Raw genomic sequence first — 19,071 nt, 5'->3', positions numbered from 1 at the left:
AAAAGTACTTTTTAATGAGCTCCACTGATGATAGAAAAGGTCTAAAGCAACAGCCTTTCATCTTTACAACATTCAGAAGTTACAAGTATTTTGTTAGTGTTGCTATGCGTAAACTACATGGAGGGTTGCCATAAGCTTTTATACACATAATCGTCTCAATATCTTGTTGGTCCTAATGAAAATAGTGCCCTCTGACACAGCCAATATGGCTGCCAAAAGTGGCCTTCTTGAAAGTGTTACTGCTACTTATCCTGAATGTATGATCATATCACCATGGGGTTTTCACTTGTTACAATGTCTAGTTGTTCCAGAATGAAAATGGTACTTATCTGATGTCTAACATGGTCACAATGTCTCCACTACTCCACCTCAATAGATACTAATGTCAGCTTGGGGTTTTCACTCCAAGATTTTCTGTATTGAAAATAGTGCATATCTGAAATCCAATATAGCCACCATGTTTTCCATCTTGAAAGTCTTTATACTACAACTGGTACTGCAGAATTTTCATGGAATTAAGACAGGCTTTTCGCTAAAAAACACAAGATCTTGATCCTGAATTGAAAAGATTGCCTGTCCGTCATCCCATCAGTTCTGCCAATCTGACCTACAATATGGTCCCCAGATCTTGTTATTGCTACTTTTCTTTAACATGTGGTCATAGTGATGTGGGGATTTCACCATGACTTCATATCATGGCTGGTTGGCTGTAAATGAAATGGTACTAATCTGACATTGAATATGGCCAGCATGATATCCACCATCAAAACTTGTTATAGCTACTTTTCCTATCTGAATGGCCATACCAACATGTGGTTTTTTATTGCATGTCACACAGTAGGGGTCCTGTTTTCAATGTCCACCACTAATACTGGCCGCTATGTATAGCCTATCTTGTGCTGAAAAATGGCATTAAACCCTACAACAACTACAACACCTTTGGGCTGTGGAAGAAGATTATTGATTTGGGTTCAAAACATTAAAGGTCAAGATTGCTGTGACTAAATTAAGGAAAATGGTTAAGGGGTAAGAAAAAGGTGAAAAGTGAAATGTCCGAGCCACTATGATAAAGAATAAAAATGGTTTCAACACAGAAACTTTAGTTATCTACACCGAGGACTAATAAACAATGGACAGGCATAGAATGTGCCAATCCAGCATGTCATACGCTTGAGCTCTGTAGACACATCTTGCTGATAATGCAGGCACATCTAAAACATTAATTTGCTAGCCCTTCCTGTGATTTGTTGCCATCTATGTGGCAAGAAACAGAGGCCATCAGTAACCTTTTATGCTTTGCAAAACTAGCAACTGAAGTACTGCAATGTATTCAGGACAGTTACTGATAGAATCTCATTTACATAATGTAGCGACTAAAAATTGGGTCCAATAAGACAATTAGATGTCACCTTAATGGGAAATTAGGGTTTAGAGTGTATTGAAACATCAGGAACTCAGTTACCTGATTGACAATTTATGTTGTGTGATGAGTGAATTGCAGTTTTGAAGCCAGGCATATACAGTGTACAGAGTGAACAGTGCTTATTCCATTTGGATTAGTGCTTTATATGAAGTGCTGTGCTTGTTTTTGATGTCATTGGATTTTAAATGGATTACTTGCATGCATGTTTGTGATTTCTGTTCTTTTATGCTGTAGAACTGCTAAGTCATTGCTGCACACTATGTGATCTCATTCATTCTCTGATCATATTTAACTGGGATCTTCAACTCTTGACAAAATGCTTAATTGACTAAAAGAATACAGTACTCCTTCAACTTTACTTTTCTATAGATCAAGTGCTTAGTATATATAATCAAGATAGTGCTTGTATCTTTATTGAGAGGTGAATTGTATCTTCACTTTTAATGGAAATAGATGACGACTGCCATCACAATAAAACAGATGACAGTATTCAAGCATTACATGTATACTGATTGGTGTACGTCATCCAGTGTATCAAGATTGTCATGGAAGCATAACATTGTGATCACAACGCATTGCAGTGTCATGTAAGCATAACACTGAGATCATAAAGTGTTGCAGTGTCATGGAAGCATAGCACTGAGATGCCAAAGCATTGCAGTGTTTTGGAAGCATAACACTGAGATAACAAAGCATTGCAATGTCATGGAAACAATACTGAGATCACAAAACATTGCAGTGTCATGGAAGAATAGCACAGAGATAGAACATTTCAGTGTCATGGAAGCATAACATTGAGGTCACAAGGTATTGCAGTGTCATGGAAGCACAACATTGAGATCATAAAGCATTGCAGTGTTTTGGAAGCATATCACTGAAATAACAAAGCACTGCAGCATTTTGGTAGCATAACATTGAGATCCCCGGCCGACCAAAGACTTACAAAAATGGTACTAACAGCTGCCTTGCTTGGCACTCAGCTTTAAGAGGTTAGTGTTAGGACTGGTCAGCCTGGTTTCAGGATAATATGACTGGGTGGGACATAATGCTACATGTCTGCAGCATGATGCCCCAGTGCTAGACATCACTATAAACTGCCACACTGCAGACATTGTAGCGATAAAACTGATTTTTTTAAAAGCTACGCTAAAAATCTAAATCACACACAAAGCATAGCACTGTCATGGAAGCGTAGCACTGCGACAACAAAGCATTGCAGTGTCATGGAAGCATAACATTGAGATCACAAAGCATTGCAGTGTCATTGAAGCATAACATTGAGATCACAAAGTATTGCAGTGTCATGGAAGCATAACATTTAGATCACAGAGCATTGCAGCGTCTTTGAATAGTGTTAACCTCTCATGATAATGTAGCATTCCTGCTATTTGTTCAGAACCCAAGGAAGAACACTGAAATAACACCTCTAGATGATTTCGTGAGTGGTCATTTCACACAGGCTTGACTAATTATTTGCCTATATACACATTGAACATTAACATTAGGTTTTTATACACAGGCTTGACTGGAATTGTTCATACACTAATACTTGGTCTCAATACACAATGTAGACTGTAATTATATACCTTCATACATATGAGACCTTTAGCACTTGGTCGTTATGCACATCATCATCATCATCATCATTATCATCATCAATCCAATAACCCATGTGGTCGTTGGTCACCAGAGTTGACTTAAGAACCAGTTCTTTCCGTCTTTCCCAGTTCTCTACTGCCCTTTCATTATGCACAAGTTTGTTTAATTATTTACCTGTGTAAACTTAGTCTTTATGTACAAGGTTGACTGAATTATTTACATAAAATTATGTACACATGGAACCGATAACACTTGGTCTTTATACACAAGGTAGAATGACTTATTTACATATATGAACAGGGAACCTGTAACACTTGGCTTTTATACACAAGGTTGACTAATTATTTACCTGTCTTTATACATAAGGCTGACTTAAATATTTACATATATACACAAGGAACCTCTAACACTTGGCCATTATGTACAAGGCTGATTGTTTACCTGTGTACAAAGGGATCATTAACACATCATCTTTAAGTCGTTATAAACAGGCTTGACTGTAATTATTTAACTATGTTGACATGAAGCCTTTAACATTTTATGTTTTATACACAGGTTTCACTGGATATTTACCCATGTACACATGGGTCCATTAACAATAGGTATCTATACAAAGATGCAATTAAATATTTTCCTATGTACACATACCTAGATGCCAAGTGTTCCATTTTCCCCATATTTGTACTGTATTTTAGACCTTAATATGGGTGTATGTTTTCATAATAAAAAACATTTTTTAAGAAAACATTTCCTTGTAATTTTTTGTTTAGAAAGATCCCTGGTTCCATTTTTAGAGCAAATGTATTGCATGCATATAGGAATATAGAGTTCTAAAATATGATTGGTTGATTCGAAATTGAGGCTGGTATGCCAGTTTTCAGCCACCATATTGGATTGTGCAAAGTATTTGCTGCTATCACTGTATCTCATCTTTGTAATATTCAACTTGTAGTCATGTTGACTTACAGTCAGTTTTAACTGCATTTATTTTTTTTGAATTATTTACAGATGTCAGAGGTTTAAGAGAACAGAAGAAACTTGAAGAACTGCAGGAAAAGATTTGCGAAGCTTTACAGGTGTACACAAACAGCCACTACATACAGTCTCCAAACAAGTTTGGTGAGATGTTACTGCGATTGTCGGAACTTTCTCGAATAAGTTTAATGCTGAAAGATCACTTGAAGAGCTGGATGCCTTCAAATTCTCAGACCTGTGGACTTCTCTTTGAGCTTCTAAAAGGAGAAAATGTCAAGGACCTTGGATGAAATAATGGAGGATCAGCATCAGGTCGGAGAGACAGCAGATAAATTTGATTGCTCCTGAACACACCTCAGATATGGAATACTTCTAATGCAGCAGATTATGACAGACTTTGGCGATAGTCTCCAAAGCTTCATGCATGGCTTATCTTCTTATTAATCCATTGCATACATGTTAAGTTACTTCACTGCATACATACTAAGTTACTTCAGTGCATACATACTAGGTTACTTCAGTGCATACATACTAAGTTACTTCACTTCTTTCCATTGAAAACTTTGTTATCACTATCAGGATCAACATATTGGACTTGGTCAAATTTCTGTTTCAAAACGAGCAACATTTTCAGTAAACCTTTTTGTAAGCATGACTCTAGCAGGCAGGCATGTTCGATTTGCTGGCTCTGTATCTATCAAGGCTTTGTTTTAACTCTAGCAGGCATGTTTGATTTGCTAGCTCTGTGTCTATCAAGGCTTTGTTTTAACAAGTATAAATGAAATGTTCGAGCTTGTTACTGATTAATAAGTCAGTAGGAATTGATGGTTTATATAACTGAAGCTATCCAAAGTAGACTTAAGTAGTCTTTAAACTTCATAAAAATGTAATCCCTGTGTCATGGAATTTTGTTAATGTCTTTTAGGTCTGGAACCAGGTCAACTTGGTCCCCCAAAAAACAAATTGAAAAGAATGTTATCTGTCTGTTCTCATTCTAAATGATAGTGCATTTTATGTAACTCAAAAACCAGACAATCAAGATGTGATATTTCCTATGTTAATGATGCTTGTTAATTATCAAGATCAAGATAGAGGGAGTTGTAGGACTATGACCCAAGCAAAATTGCTGATTCCCAGCTTGGTTTTTCTGGATCTTGAACATTGGAATAAGACATCTTCAGCTCACAAGACGTGTATTACTGAATCAGTTTATTTTGCTCTTATTATGCTTATGTATTAGAAATCCATATATAAACACTGGGAAAAGGGAAATAACAAAAACTCACGTTTATAGTAAATTTGAAATAACTACAGCACATCAAAATGTACTTGCTGAATACCTCATTCTGAATGGTTTTTAACATTTCAGACAAATGTTAGGACAATGAATAGTTAAAAACAAAGTCCTTATACAATTTATTGATTTATGTTTGCAGTAATCAGTCTAGAAAAGGCCACGTCATGAAATACATCATAAAATATTGTCAGTCATATTTCAGTGGCAGGTAGTTATTTCAGGTTTGGTATATATTAATTACTCTTTTTGTCCCACATATTAAAAAAATACTGTCATCTTTTGTCCATGATGGACAGTGGTCATTAACTTTCATACAAAGTATAAAAGCCCAGAAACATATTTGTCTGTAAATGTTATATTATCTTTTCATATTTCAGAAGAGTATTTGCAAATTATTTTAATAACAGGGTTCCCATGCTACCGGGAAATTGGGGAAAAGTCGGGAGAAATGATAATTTTTTTCCCAATCGTGAAAATTCCTTGAATTTTGCAAATATTGATGAAAGTTGGCAAAAACCCAGGAATTTTCTGCCACCACTTGATGCCTGAAACAATCATGTAAGTGAGTTGTGACTAAACTGATTGTGAGTTAAATTTATCGAGTTCTAACCAGAATTTTCGGAGGGTGCAGTATGGCTCATTTGGGTGCTTGCAATAAACATATATGCTGAGTGAATCCAAATGCTCAAGGGATTAGATTCATCTAGCAGACTTTTATTTTCAAACTCAGCTTGATACATAGAAAGTATGAGAACCAGTCTAGCATCACAAGAGGCCAACATGGTCATGGCAAAACGTAGCCGCTTACCGGATGGCCGAGCAAACTTAAATGTTGTTAGATCGAGTGTTACATGCATGAAATCGATATGAAAATTACTCATTTTCTCAGATATTATGAGTATTAAAATCTTTATGTCTTTAATCTGCTGAAAGACAAAATAAAACTACAGCGTTGATGAAATGTTACCTGGTACTCGCGATTTGCATTGCTAGTTGCACGAGTACACAAATCAAACAACCCACATTTTCAAATGTCTTAGAGAAAAAAAAAGAAAAAAATATTAAATGAAAGTCATGTGCTGGTTGTAATAAAAATACAAAAACAAAAGAACACAAAAATTCTCCATATTTATATAATTCCATGAACAACTTCTGGAGTTTTGTTGACATGTGCTCTCTGCTTGATAACTCAGACTGGCCAGAATGCTGGTTTTTACGAAAAGTATCTGACTTTCATTTAATATACTTGAATTTCATCAAAAAGGATTTTTTTGTTGATATCACATAACTATTGGACTTCCGATATTGTTTGAGATTTGTGAAGTCATGTGACTAGTTATGCAAATGGCGAGTACAGGGTCAATTTTCATCTGCCCTAGTTTCGTTTAGTCTGTCAGCGGATTAAAGACAGCATTTATAATACTTGCCATTTCTGAGAAAATAAATCATTTTCTTACTGATTTCATGCAGGTATGAGTTGATATAACCTAAGTTTAAATTTGCTGGGCCCACTGGTAAGTGACTACCATATGCCGTTAAGCACGGTGGCGGCAAATTCCAGATTTTCGATATGCAATTGCAATGACCCCACACCCCAACCTAAATGTCCAAATATGAAAAATGGGGTGGGAATATTCAGAGGAAACCTGGATTAGAAAATGCACCGCTATTCGTTTTAAGCCAAAGTTGTAGTCCAAATTGTTGAATCTCAGAGCTGAAATGAGAAATTGTCGTTCCATGTATTATATATTTAAAAATGACACAAGCCCCTTTATCAATACAGGCTTGGGGACTGGTTTAACGAATTACAAGAAGACAAGTTGATTTTACAGAAAATTCAGTCCTTGTTTATACAACAGTATATAATCTTAAGGTCTTTTGTCAAAATTTAAATCAACCCATTTGAAAATATTTTTTAAATGATGGATTTTTAACCAGATCGTCTTAAGGAGATTGGGTTGTTTGAAAACTCTTGTTTGGGATTTTAATGGCACAGACAAATTTAGGGTTAAACTCTTTTCATTACAAGACAAGATTTTAATTATTTGCATTATTGTTTTTTTATATACTGTAATAGGAAATGTTTACGTTCTATAAGATATATATATATCGCTATATGATTCTTTAGAATTAAAGGTTTAAAAGGAAACAAAAAACTAATTTATGTTCATTACGTTGTTCGCACTTGGCAACATAATGCAGGTCAGCAAAATAATGTTAGAATTTTTATTCTGTAAATTGAAATGACTTTACATGCCAATTTATAGGAATATAATCAAACTTGTTTCGTGTGATACATTTTGTGGTTTTGTACACGATCATCTTTTCTAACTTAGATGTTTTGGAGAGTCTTGAAAAAAACATCTTTAGATTTAGAAAATGCCTGTTTTACAATCTAAAATCATGTTCTTTTATTCCATTCAGTAATGGTCATATGTGAACCTTGAAAAAATAATTTCATCCTGGAAAAACCCTGGAAATGACTTGGAAATTTATCTTTAGAAAAGTGTGGGAACCATGTAATAAATATACTGCTAAGACTTTACACTGAATGTTCCCAGAACAAAACAAGTGTTGAATTTAAATAGTTTGCTGTGTACAGCTCTTGTAATTGATCCTAATGCATGATATGTATTTATCACTGTTAGCAAATAGTAAGCTGCTAATAGTATTATTCGTTTATTGGTATGTTAATGACCTAGAACAGAATAATATCCAATCAATTAGGAACCCTGCTAATAGTATTATTTGTTTATTGGTATGTTAGTGACCTAGAATAGAATAATATCCAATCAATTAGGAACCATGTAGCATATTTGCCTCACCTACATTAACTGCCACTTTTCACAGTATTTTCATACATGTAATTTTTCATAAATCTTAAAGATAACATCATTATTCTTGCAATTTTAAAGAAAATGTTGATGATTATGTAATCAACCTATCTGGAGCAGCATGCTTGTTATGCAGCATTTCTGTCACCATTCCATAGAGACTTAAAACCATTGTGACATGATTGGATATGATTTGTAGAAGTATAGTGGACAGTTAAACAGGAAAGGTGATTGCTGACTGTAATTTTTCCAGAGATGTCCTTTAAGACATTGTATGTACCAATCTGTGCCCCCAGTCTTTAAAAAGGCAAGATTTTAGCTGACAGAACCCTAAGGCCAGTGGAATGTGTAGTATGGTCTTGCTTCTGTGTACATTTGTCCTTCAGCAATTGCATGTTACCACACAATTCCATATTTTTGTTTCAGTTTCATTCATTAGGATGAGTTCAAAAATGAGCACGAACCGTCCATATTAATGAGATGATCTTGTATAAAATGAGCAAGAACCATGCATATTAATGAGATGATCTTGCATATAATGAGCAAGAACCATGCATATTAATGAGATGATCTTGCATATAATGAGCAAGAACCATGCATATTAATGAGATGATCTTGTATAAAATGAGCAAGAACCATGCATATTAATGAGATGTTCTTGCATATAATGAGCAAGAACCATGCATATTAATGAGATGATCTTGCACATAATGAGCAGGAACCATGCATATTAATGAGATGATCTTGCATATCATGAGCTAACATTGTTACCACTCCGGAGGCCATATTTTTGATCCAACTTATAAGATATGCTAATATCTTTCAGATCAGAGACAATTACAGTAATTAAGTGAAATACACTGATAATAACTAGCTTATCCTGCATCTGATTGGCTAAGCTTGTCATCACACTGGTGGCTCTATATGAGATCCAATTTTGATGAACCTGGAATATATGCTTATATCATTAAGGTCTGAAACGATTTTGATAATGAGTGATATCCATGCATACTAATTAGGTAACCTTGCATCTCATTGGCTGAGCTTGCATACCCACTAGATGCCATATTTCTGATCTGAGTTAGATCAAACTTGCAATATTGGTTATATATTAAAAACATCTTGGATTTGATAATTAGTGAGAGTCTTGTAGATTACTGAGATAATCTTAATCTGATTGTATGACCTTGTTAACACTCAGGAGGCGATATTTCTGATCGGATTTTGATCAAACATGGAATATATGCATGTATCATCAAAATCTTCATGGATTTTGTAATGAATGAGATCCACACTTATTGATGAGGTGATCTGGCTTCTGATTGGCTGAACCTATTACCACTGTGAAGATAGATTTTCAGAGGAAGTTTTAATCAAACATGGAGTACAGCATGATTATTTCATCAAATTCTTGTACAGGTTCAATAATAAATAAGATGCTTGCATATTAATAATTGGTTGATCTTGTATCAGATTGGCATAGCTTTTTACTACTCTGGAAGACATCATTCTGATATGATTTTTATTAAACTTACAACATTGGCTTATATTATTAAGATGTTTGGGTTTGATAATGAGCAAGAGCCATGCATATTTATAATGTACTTTTGTATCTGATGGCTGGTCTTGTTACCAGTGTGGAAGCCATATTGGCCATCTGGCTTGGAATATATGCTCCAATTTCCAGGATCTTGGAGTGTTTTAATAATGGGCAAGATTGATGCATATCAATGATATATCTTCTTGCATCATATTGACTGGCTTGCTTCCAATTCATTTTTAATCTGCTTGATTTATTATCACCAATATCTTGGATGGCTTCAGTTATGAGCAGGAAGCTGTGCATGTTAATTACACCTTTATCTTTTGAATTTTTAAAAATCAAGATATAGTAAAATAGGTAAATTCAGCATAATATAAAGTTTGGTAGATTACACAGAATGTGTGTACTACTTCACGATACTGCATAGTAAAATAGGTAAATTCAACATAATATAAAGGTTGGTAGATTACACAGAATGTGTGTACTACTTCACGATACTGCATAGTAAAATAGGTAAATTCAGCATAATATAAAGTTTGGTAGATTACACAGAATGTGTGTACTACTTCATGATACTGCATAGTAAAATAGGTAAATTCAACATAATATAAAGTTTGGTAGATTACACAGAATGTGTACTACTTCACGATACTGCATAGTAAAATAGGTAAATTCAACATAATATAAAGTTTGGGAGATTACACAGAATGTGTGTACTACTTCAAGATACTGCATAGTAAAATAGGTAAATTCAACATAATATAAAGTTTGGGAGATTACACAGAATGTGTGTACTACTTCAAGATACTGCATAGTAAAAAGGGTAAATTCAACATAATATAAAGTTTGGGAGATTACACAGAATGTGTGTACTACTACACGATACTGCATAGTGAAATAGTCAGCTGTTATGTGAATCAGGTGAGCCAATTGTTTAATGACTTTTCTGAGTTCCAGAACATGTCTAACATTTTGTGATATGTTCAAATGTAACTTTTGAAGACATTTAATGCAGCATTTTTCTTTGTTGTTAAATGGTTTTAGATTTCTTTCGAGCTTGTCGTTCTCTTATAATACTACAAACATTTATGTAGCATTTTCCGTAAAAGTTGTGATTTTTTTTTACCTGGAGGCAAAAGGTAGTAAATATTCAGTCCTCTTTACCTACTAAAGCGTATATAACAATACTAACAAACTGCATGGTGTAACAAATATTGAATAGAAAATACTGAAATTTCAGGTCAGATTTATGTCCAAGGAGGCAAGTCTAATTCAAGTAAATTACTATACTATGCATTAGTTATCTTCCCCATCTTGTGTAAATTAGTATCACTTAAAGCCATCAGTGTTTTTGTTACTCAGTTAAAATGTTACATGCATTTTTATTACTGCATGTGCAGAGTATCGCACATGTGCAGCAAGAATCATTTCTTCAACTATGAAATTTTTCTACGTTTGCAGTTTTTAAAATTTTTGTTTAACACATAGCACAAGCTGGTGAGAGATGCACATATTTAGTTCTGTGGAATCGTATATTTCATGTACATATTATTTATCATTTGTTTGTTGTATATTAATGAGAAAGAATAGATTCTTTTAAAAGTAAATTATGTATTATCTCTCAGAGATGTGAAAAGTTTTGATGCATGTATAATAGTTTTTATTGCTGTAAACATTTTAAACACATGTATTTTTTAAATTTATGTAATACTGAATCAGATGTATTTGTCTCAGAACCATGTATTTGTAAATTATCAGTCCTTCTGGCTAACGGCTAATTGTGTGTTTAAACACAATTTAAATAACAGCATGTATGCAACAGAAACCTCTATGTAAATTAAATTTTAAAAAGTAAGTATTTGTTTGCCTTTTCTGATTTCATCTTGGGTGTGGTCCAGCACAATTAACCTGTCAGAAGTGAAAGTTGAAATGTCCATAGTTTTTGGTAAAACTTAATGGTTTAAAGCGTTTTAGTGAAACGTTTTGGGTGAAAATTGATTATTCCTTGAAATGAAGTAAATATTGCCCAATAAAGATAATTGATAAAACATGTTTCTTCCATCTCTGCTAATAATCAACAATTTAAATTTCTTTTAAAATTTTGTTACATTTATAGTGGGGCCTACATGAAAGGTACTTTTTGCCCACATATCTTGAATCAGTTTCAGACTGTTTCCATCATTAGGCCAGTTTTACAATGCAGCTGGTTTGGTGCATTCAGATTTCTGTTGTCAGTTGTACTCAAACAACAGAATTGCAGTTGCTTCAGTGGTCCCTATCTTACAAGATCACTGCCACTTCTGCAATGAAAAGCTGGCCTTGTAAACGGTTAGCCTCTCTTGAGGGAAAATAAATGCATCAAAATGTACTATTTTGGTGTCAGGCAAGGTGGTCTATGATCAGACCTTTCTTTATAAGGACGTTACAAGAGGGGTCAACTGTACAGATTTCTTTAGACTTAAAAGCTCAGTTTTTGTATTTCATTTGGTCTAGAATCTTAAGAATAATGATCATACTACAATTTGTTTTTTGAAAACATTTGCCAAAGCACATTGGAAATACTATGAACCATCATGTTGTAGCAAACTTGGTATTTATCGCTATATTCATCATAAGTTAAAGTTTGTATGGATTTGAGTCCCTCATTGCTTATTGTACAGTGCCCTTTTTGTGTTACTAAAAATAATGATAAAAAAATATGGTCTTGCTAGCATTGGTAACAGTAAATATTCACGAGTCTTTCGTGTCAGTTTTGTCGAGGGAGAGCTAAACTTAGGTAAATGGTTAGACCTGATAGTAGTTTTCTACATTTGGTATCTCACCCATGTTAATGATTCAAGCAATAGGAAATGCTTTTTTTAAGGAAATTGCTATAATTATCAAATGATGTTTGAAATGTTGATATAAATTCTTGAGTGAAACTGTTGACAAATATCATTAAGATTGTTTAAAGAAGCATCTGTACCATAGTAAAAATGGACAATTAATAACGATATCTCTTAGTTCTTTTATCGTGTTTAAATTGAAATTGTTTTGGCCAAGGTATCTGTACTTTCATTACTTTGGTATCATTTGTTTTCATAGGTCTCAATTTTCATGGTTTTATAAAAAAAAGAAAAAAAAAACATTTGCGGGTACTTAAATTTATGGTTTTGCCAAAGTTTGCATACCCTCTGCTTTTTCTTGTTTCTCATTCTCTCTATCCTTATATCACATCATATTGATTTAAGGCAGTGGGTGGAAATTGCAGATAATGGATACCATATAGATGTATGTGAATGGAACAACATAAAATGCATTACAATTTTTTCCTCTAAAGGGTTGAAAGAAACCAAATACAAGAAGAATCTAATGTCAACAGGATAGAAATATCGTGAGAAAGCACTCTTTTATCATATGTTGATGATTTTTCATTGGGTCATTGAATTTGTGGTTCAGGCAACAAAGAAATCCACAAAAATTGGTACCCCGTGAAAGTTAGAGATACTATAGTACTTTGATTTATTCTTAATGTATGTCAACAAATGTCAGTGTTTTTGTTACTGTTCTTATATAAAAAGTTGTGTCAGTTATTTGCCTGCAATGTATTTCTGCTAATTCTGGGCTGCTGTAAGGAGTGTTGTTGTATTCATTGATGGAAAGCTGCTTTTGACTATGGATTAATGATGTCACTGTGTTCATTTGTGTGATAACTGTGTTCATTTGTCCACGTGTTCAATGTCAACACTTTGGTTAAGGTAAACCTTGAGTATAATTTCTTAAACACCGTCTCTAACAGTAATGTAAATGTCATTTGTCATTAGCTTGTGCAGTTTTCAAACACTGTTGTATGTGGAGTCTTGTAGATGGGTCATGCAGAGCACATCATCATATGGACAAAACTCTGTGTTTGCACAATCTTGAAAAGTGCTTGAATTTGGATGATTACATTGAAAAGTGTTTGAATTTGGGTGATTACATTGAAAAGTGCATGAATTTGGACAATTTATTTCAAAAGTGCTTCAGTTTGAGGTCAGATTCAAAACGTGCTTGAATTTGGGTTATTGCCTTTAAAGTTGCTTGGATCTGAATGATTGCCTTGAAAAGTGCTTGAATTTGAGGTCAGGTCGAAAAAGTGCTTGAATTTGATGTCAGGTCAAAAAAGTGCTGGGAAATGCTCGGTAGTATTTGAAAAGTACATGTACATGGATTTCAAACCAAACTCATTTCATTAGAAAACAACAATTTACTCTTTAAAAATATCAGAAACACAATCTTCATTTAATTTTACTTCATTGTTGAGATCTTACCAAGACTACAAGCCTTTTCAATACATTTCTGAATCTGCATATAATTATTTGGTAAGTTCTTCTTAGCTAAACATTTTTCAAAGCTTAATCCATCTCAATTCACCTATTGTACCTTTCAGTTAACTATTGTAGTGGTACTTTCACTGTATGCATCATCCACATCCCATATTTTCCCGACACATGATAATTCAGCCATTAGCTTGGGCTCAAAACCATTCAGTTACAGAATTCAGTCCTGTCCAATCCAGTATTGATCTGGTGTTGTGGCATGAAAGTATGCATTGCATTTAATGAAACCATTTACATACACACCTGCCTCAGCTTTTTTTTGTCCTTCATACCACTCCATGCATTATAGGCTACTCCAGTTAACAATGGGATTCATGCGTATGAGTAATGCCTTGCTGTTATCAAATAACTTCTGTAGAGCAGATCAAGAGATTTAATGTATACAATATTTATGCTCATTAGCTACACATGTGTCAGCAAACTTGAACATTTGATACTGAATTCATTCTTTAAAGTTCAAGATTTGTAAATATATATTATATGGGAAAGTTTACATGCTATTTAATTAGTTTCATGACCTAGTCATATGGTGAAGATTTAATCTTGTGGTGTAATTATGGGAAATAAAACTATTTCAAAGTATAAAAAAATGCACAATTTTCCAATCTTAGAATTTTTTGCCAGTTTTCATCCTGTGTACTGTATTTATTTTGGAGTAAATGGATATTGTTGGGTCCCAAAGCAGGGTTCCCACGCTACCGGGATATCAGGAAAAAGTCGGGAGAAATTATAAGTATTTCCTGTGTGACCGGGAAAAGTCCTTGAATTTTGCAAATATTGATGAAAGTTTGGAAAAACCCGGGAATTTTCAGCCAACACTTGATGCCATAAATAATTATGTAATTTAGTCATAACTAAACTGATCATGAGTTAAATTTATCGATTTATGATCAGAATATATGGAGGTTGCAGAATGGATCATTTATGAGCTTGCCATAAATATATTTGTCAAGCCAATCCAAACATTTCAGTGGATTAGATTTGGCTTGTAGACTGTTTGTTGAACATACAAGCTCAATATCGGCATCCTTTTTTAAATTTAAAGTTGAAAATCAGTCTATCATCACTTGACGCCAACATGGTGTTGGCAAATCAGTGCCACTTACAAGATGTTGAAGCAAACTTAAATGCTGTTATATCACATCATATCTGCTTGAAATTGATTTGAAAATTATTTATTTTTGCAGAAAATTTACATCGTTATATCTTTAGTCTGCTGAAAGACGATGAAACCATGGCGTTGATGACCTGGTACTCACGATTTGCATTCCTTGTCGCATGAGTAAACAAATTTTGCAACCCACATGTTCATGACATCATAGTTCCAGTAGTCAAGTGATATTAGTATTAATCCATTTCAATTGTTATAGAAAAAAAATATAAATATAAAATGAGTCATATACTGCTTGTAATAATAAAGAACAAAGACAAAAAATTCTTTATAAATTGATTCTGAAAACAACTACATCGAGTTTATTGTAACACGAGACTGAGAGGGCTGCATGATGAATCTGACTGTCCTGTTTGTTACTACAAGGACAAGCTTCTGGTCAATGTTCTCGAAATAAATATTTTGAGAATTATGTTCTTTCCGGTTTTTACAAAAGGTATCCGACTTTGATTTAGTATATTTGAATTTTTGTAGAACATTAGGTGTTTGTTGTAATATCACATGACTATTGGATTTCCAATGGGGTAGTCATGTGACTTGTAATGCAAATGGCGAATACTGGGTCAGGTTTCATCAAACTGCAGTTTTGTCTAGTCTGTCAGCAGATTAAAGACATAACGAATACTTGCCATTTCTGAGAAATAAATCATTCTTCCTATTGATTTCATGCAGGTATGACTCAATGTAACATCATTTAAGTTTGCTAGACTCGCTGGTAAGCTACTACCATATTTCATAACAGCACTATGGTGGCATCTTCCAATTTTTTATAGGCAATTTTTCGGACTCCACATCTCATCCTAAATGTGGTGGGAATTTTTTGAGGAAACCAGGATTAGAAAACAGACACATTTGTTTTAAGTCAGTTTTGTAGTCCAGAATGTTGAATCTCTGAACTGAACTTTGGTGCGTAAACTGTTATTGAATATCACAAAATGAGACGAGCTCCTGTGAGAATTAATACAGGTTTTTGGGACTGGCATATCACAATAAAATTATACATATTGATTTTACAGAAAAATAAGTTCTTTTCTATAAAGTAGTATATAATTTTTAAGGTCTTTTTGTCAAAATTGAATCAACCATTTTCGTACATGATTTTTTAAATCATGGTATTGACCAGATCATCTTAAGGAGATTAGGTTGTTTGAAAAATCTTGTTTTGGGTTTTACTGGCACAGATTAATTCAGGGTTTAAACTTTTTTCTTTAAAAGATAAAATTTCAATACTTTTCATATAGTTTTTTTTTTTCATACTGTGATTGGAAATGTTTATTTTGTATAACATGCATGCAGACTGTTATCTTATTTACAACTGATTATTCTGATCTGTTTAAAATTAAATGTTTGAAAGGAAACAAAAGTAATTTATCTTCATTATGTTGTTTCCTTATATGAACGTAATGTAGGTCAGCCAAGTAAAGTTAGAACTTTTATCGTGTACATTGAAATGATCTTACAGTAGTCAAATTCGTTTCATGTGATACATTTGTGGTTTAGTGCATAATCATCTTTTCTGACTTAGATGTTTTGGCAGTCTCAAAATAGAAACATCTTTCATTTAAATTTTTAAAAAATGCACGTTTTATAGGCTAAAATGTTCTTTGATTCCAATCAGAAATGGTCATATGTGAACCTTGAAAACACCAATGTCATCCTGGAAAAAATCTGGAAATTTATCTTTAAAAAAGTGGGGGAACCATGTCAAAGGGATTGAGACAGTTTTGTTTATTAAATAATACTAATATTTTAAAATTAGCACTCATTTCAGCACACAAAATCTGTATCTATAGTGAGCTGTAGTTCATCTTATGAATCATATTATTACTGCTCCTTGTGAAATAAAATGTATAATGAAAAGTAAGATTTTTGTGTGATAGTCCCAAATGAAAATTGTATCAATTTGATGCTCAGCACAGTGGCCATCTTATAAATGTTATCAATACTATTGAATAATAGATGCTTGTTCAACAGGGGTTTTTTATGTTGTCTAGTTGGTCCTAAATGAAAATGGTATCAAGTTTATGTCCAACATGACAAAAACAGTGGCCATCTTAAAACTGTTGCTATCACTATAACTGAATAGATGGTATCAACTTGTTTTTTTTATGTCTATTTGGACCGATGCATCCCATTCAGATAGTCAGTATGGATGCCACAGTGGCCATCTTGAAAATCTAGTTATCACTATTTCTTCTGAATAAATGGTCATATCATCATGGGTGTTTCACTGAAAGACTTCTTATGATGTAAAGTTGGTCAGAATTTAAACTTTTGCCAATCTGAATTCTAATGACCGCTACAATGGCCATCTTGAAAATTATATTATCACTACTTCTTACCGATGAAGATCATATTGACTCTGTGCTTTCACCAAAAGACTTCTTCTGTAGTCTGGTTGGTGTTAAACAGAAATGTTGCCTATCAGATATTGATAATGGCCACCATGGCATCCATCCTGAATTTTTTTTTTATCTTTGCTTCTCCAAAACAAAATGTCATATCAACATGGTGATTCCACCTCGAAAACAATGTTTAGGATGTCTTGTTGGTCCTAAATGAAAATGGTGCAAAGTTGTCATCCAATATGTCCACCAAAGCAGCCAATTTAAAAACCTTATTATCACAGAAGAATATCAGATGGCTTCAACAACTCGAAGTTAAATGGAATACATGGCTTTATCTTGACTTCCTGGAAATTCTTTTCATCCAGCAGAGCATTAGTCCCCTTGAAAACTCTTGTTAATGTACAGATGAAGTTCGAAGGAGTGTTGTAACTGTAGTTAAATCTGACATGCTAAGAAGTTAAAGAAGCCTTTAGGGTAGGTATTATTGTCATTGTATACATATGTATGTTTTTGTCTAAAATGAACAATATACTCTCCCACTCCCTCCCACCAATCAAATCATTGTCATCTTAATATAAGAGTGTACCATCATCATTCTTAATGAATGTAAAGTTTTAGTTGCACAGACTTCCACCAGAATGGTCCTGGAAAATACTGTATCTTCTTGTACAAAAACTGATAATCCCACATTAAACCCAGTATGTAAGATTTCTCTCCATAACAGCCAGTAAATGTATATCCCATTTATCATATTGCTGATTTTGAAGGGTCATATTTGTCATTAAAAGACTGATCATTACAATAAAAATCTTTTACTTCATAACAGGTGTTGTTTTTCATATCCACATACATCAAAAAATGCCCCAGTTACAAACATTATACAGATAATGAAATGTTTGTACAGATAATACTGATATGTCCAATATGGCCAGCATTACTAAAATTTTATGACAAAACCCACTTTAAATGATTTTTCAAAGAATGCTGAAAAAAAAATTGACGGAATGCAGCCTGGCAGAAGAACCATGAACGTAAGAAACCAAACTTCCTTCAAATATCACCACCTTTACTAAAACACAGTAAATCCCATATATCTGTCAAAAAGTGCTATTTTTAACTTATTAAAACCGACAAGTCCATTTTCAACTGAGCTTGGCAGGAAACATATAGACATGAAGACTAATCAGATCTGTACTAATTATGTTGATCAAATGTGGCCTTTAAATGACTTCTACTAGTAAGTAACGTAAATGACTGACAACCAACAAGTTTTGTAAAATTCTGCAAATAATTCAATTCCCTAGAATACAAAGAGAAAGTTTAAAAGAACTGACAGTATTGTGAATTAAATCCCTAATAGTCTTAAGTCTTATTACAAATCCAGTTTCCAATTGAATTACAGTGGTACCCCAAATAAGTTCCAATATTTAATGCTTTGGTGTGTTAAGTCTTTTAATTTTTCATAATAATATAATCCAAAAATGTTCTTGTCTGAATTCACTATAATTCCAAATTAATCTTCC

General features: G+C 33.5%; 1 protein-coding gene across 1 annotated transcript in view; it reads left to right on the top strand.

Moving 5' to 3' along the window:
- The window catches only part of LOC149780191 (nuclear hormone receptor FTZ-F1 beta-like), a 47,797-nt gene extending 35,135 nt beyond the window's left edge, over positions 1-12,662 (top strand). The window contains exon 6 of the mRNA XM_089936940.1: positions 4,031-12,662. Within this exon, the coding sequence (XP_089793066.1) occupies positions 4,031-4,287 (257 nt within the window). The 3' untranslated portion in view covers positions 4,288-12,662. The remainder of the gene's footprint in view (positions 1-4,030) is intronic.
- The last annotated feature ends 6,409 nt before the right edge of the window (positions 12,663-19,071 follow it).

The sequence above is a fragment of the Sinohyriopsis cumingii genome, chromosome 16, assembly GCF_028554795.1.
Source record: "Sinohyriopsis cumingii isolate HCF-2022 chromosome 16, ASM2855479v2, whole genome shotgun sequence".
In the NCBI taxonomy this organism is placed as follows: domain Eukaryota; kingdom Metazoa; phylum Mollusca; class Bivalvia; order Unionida; family Unionidae; genus Sinohyriopsis; species Sinohyriopsis cumingii.
This window is presented reverse-complemented; position numbering and strand designations above follow the sequence as displayed.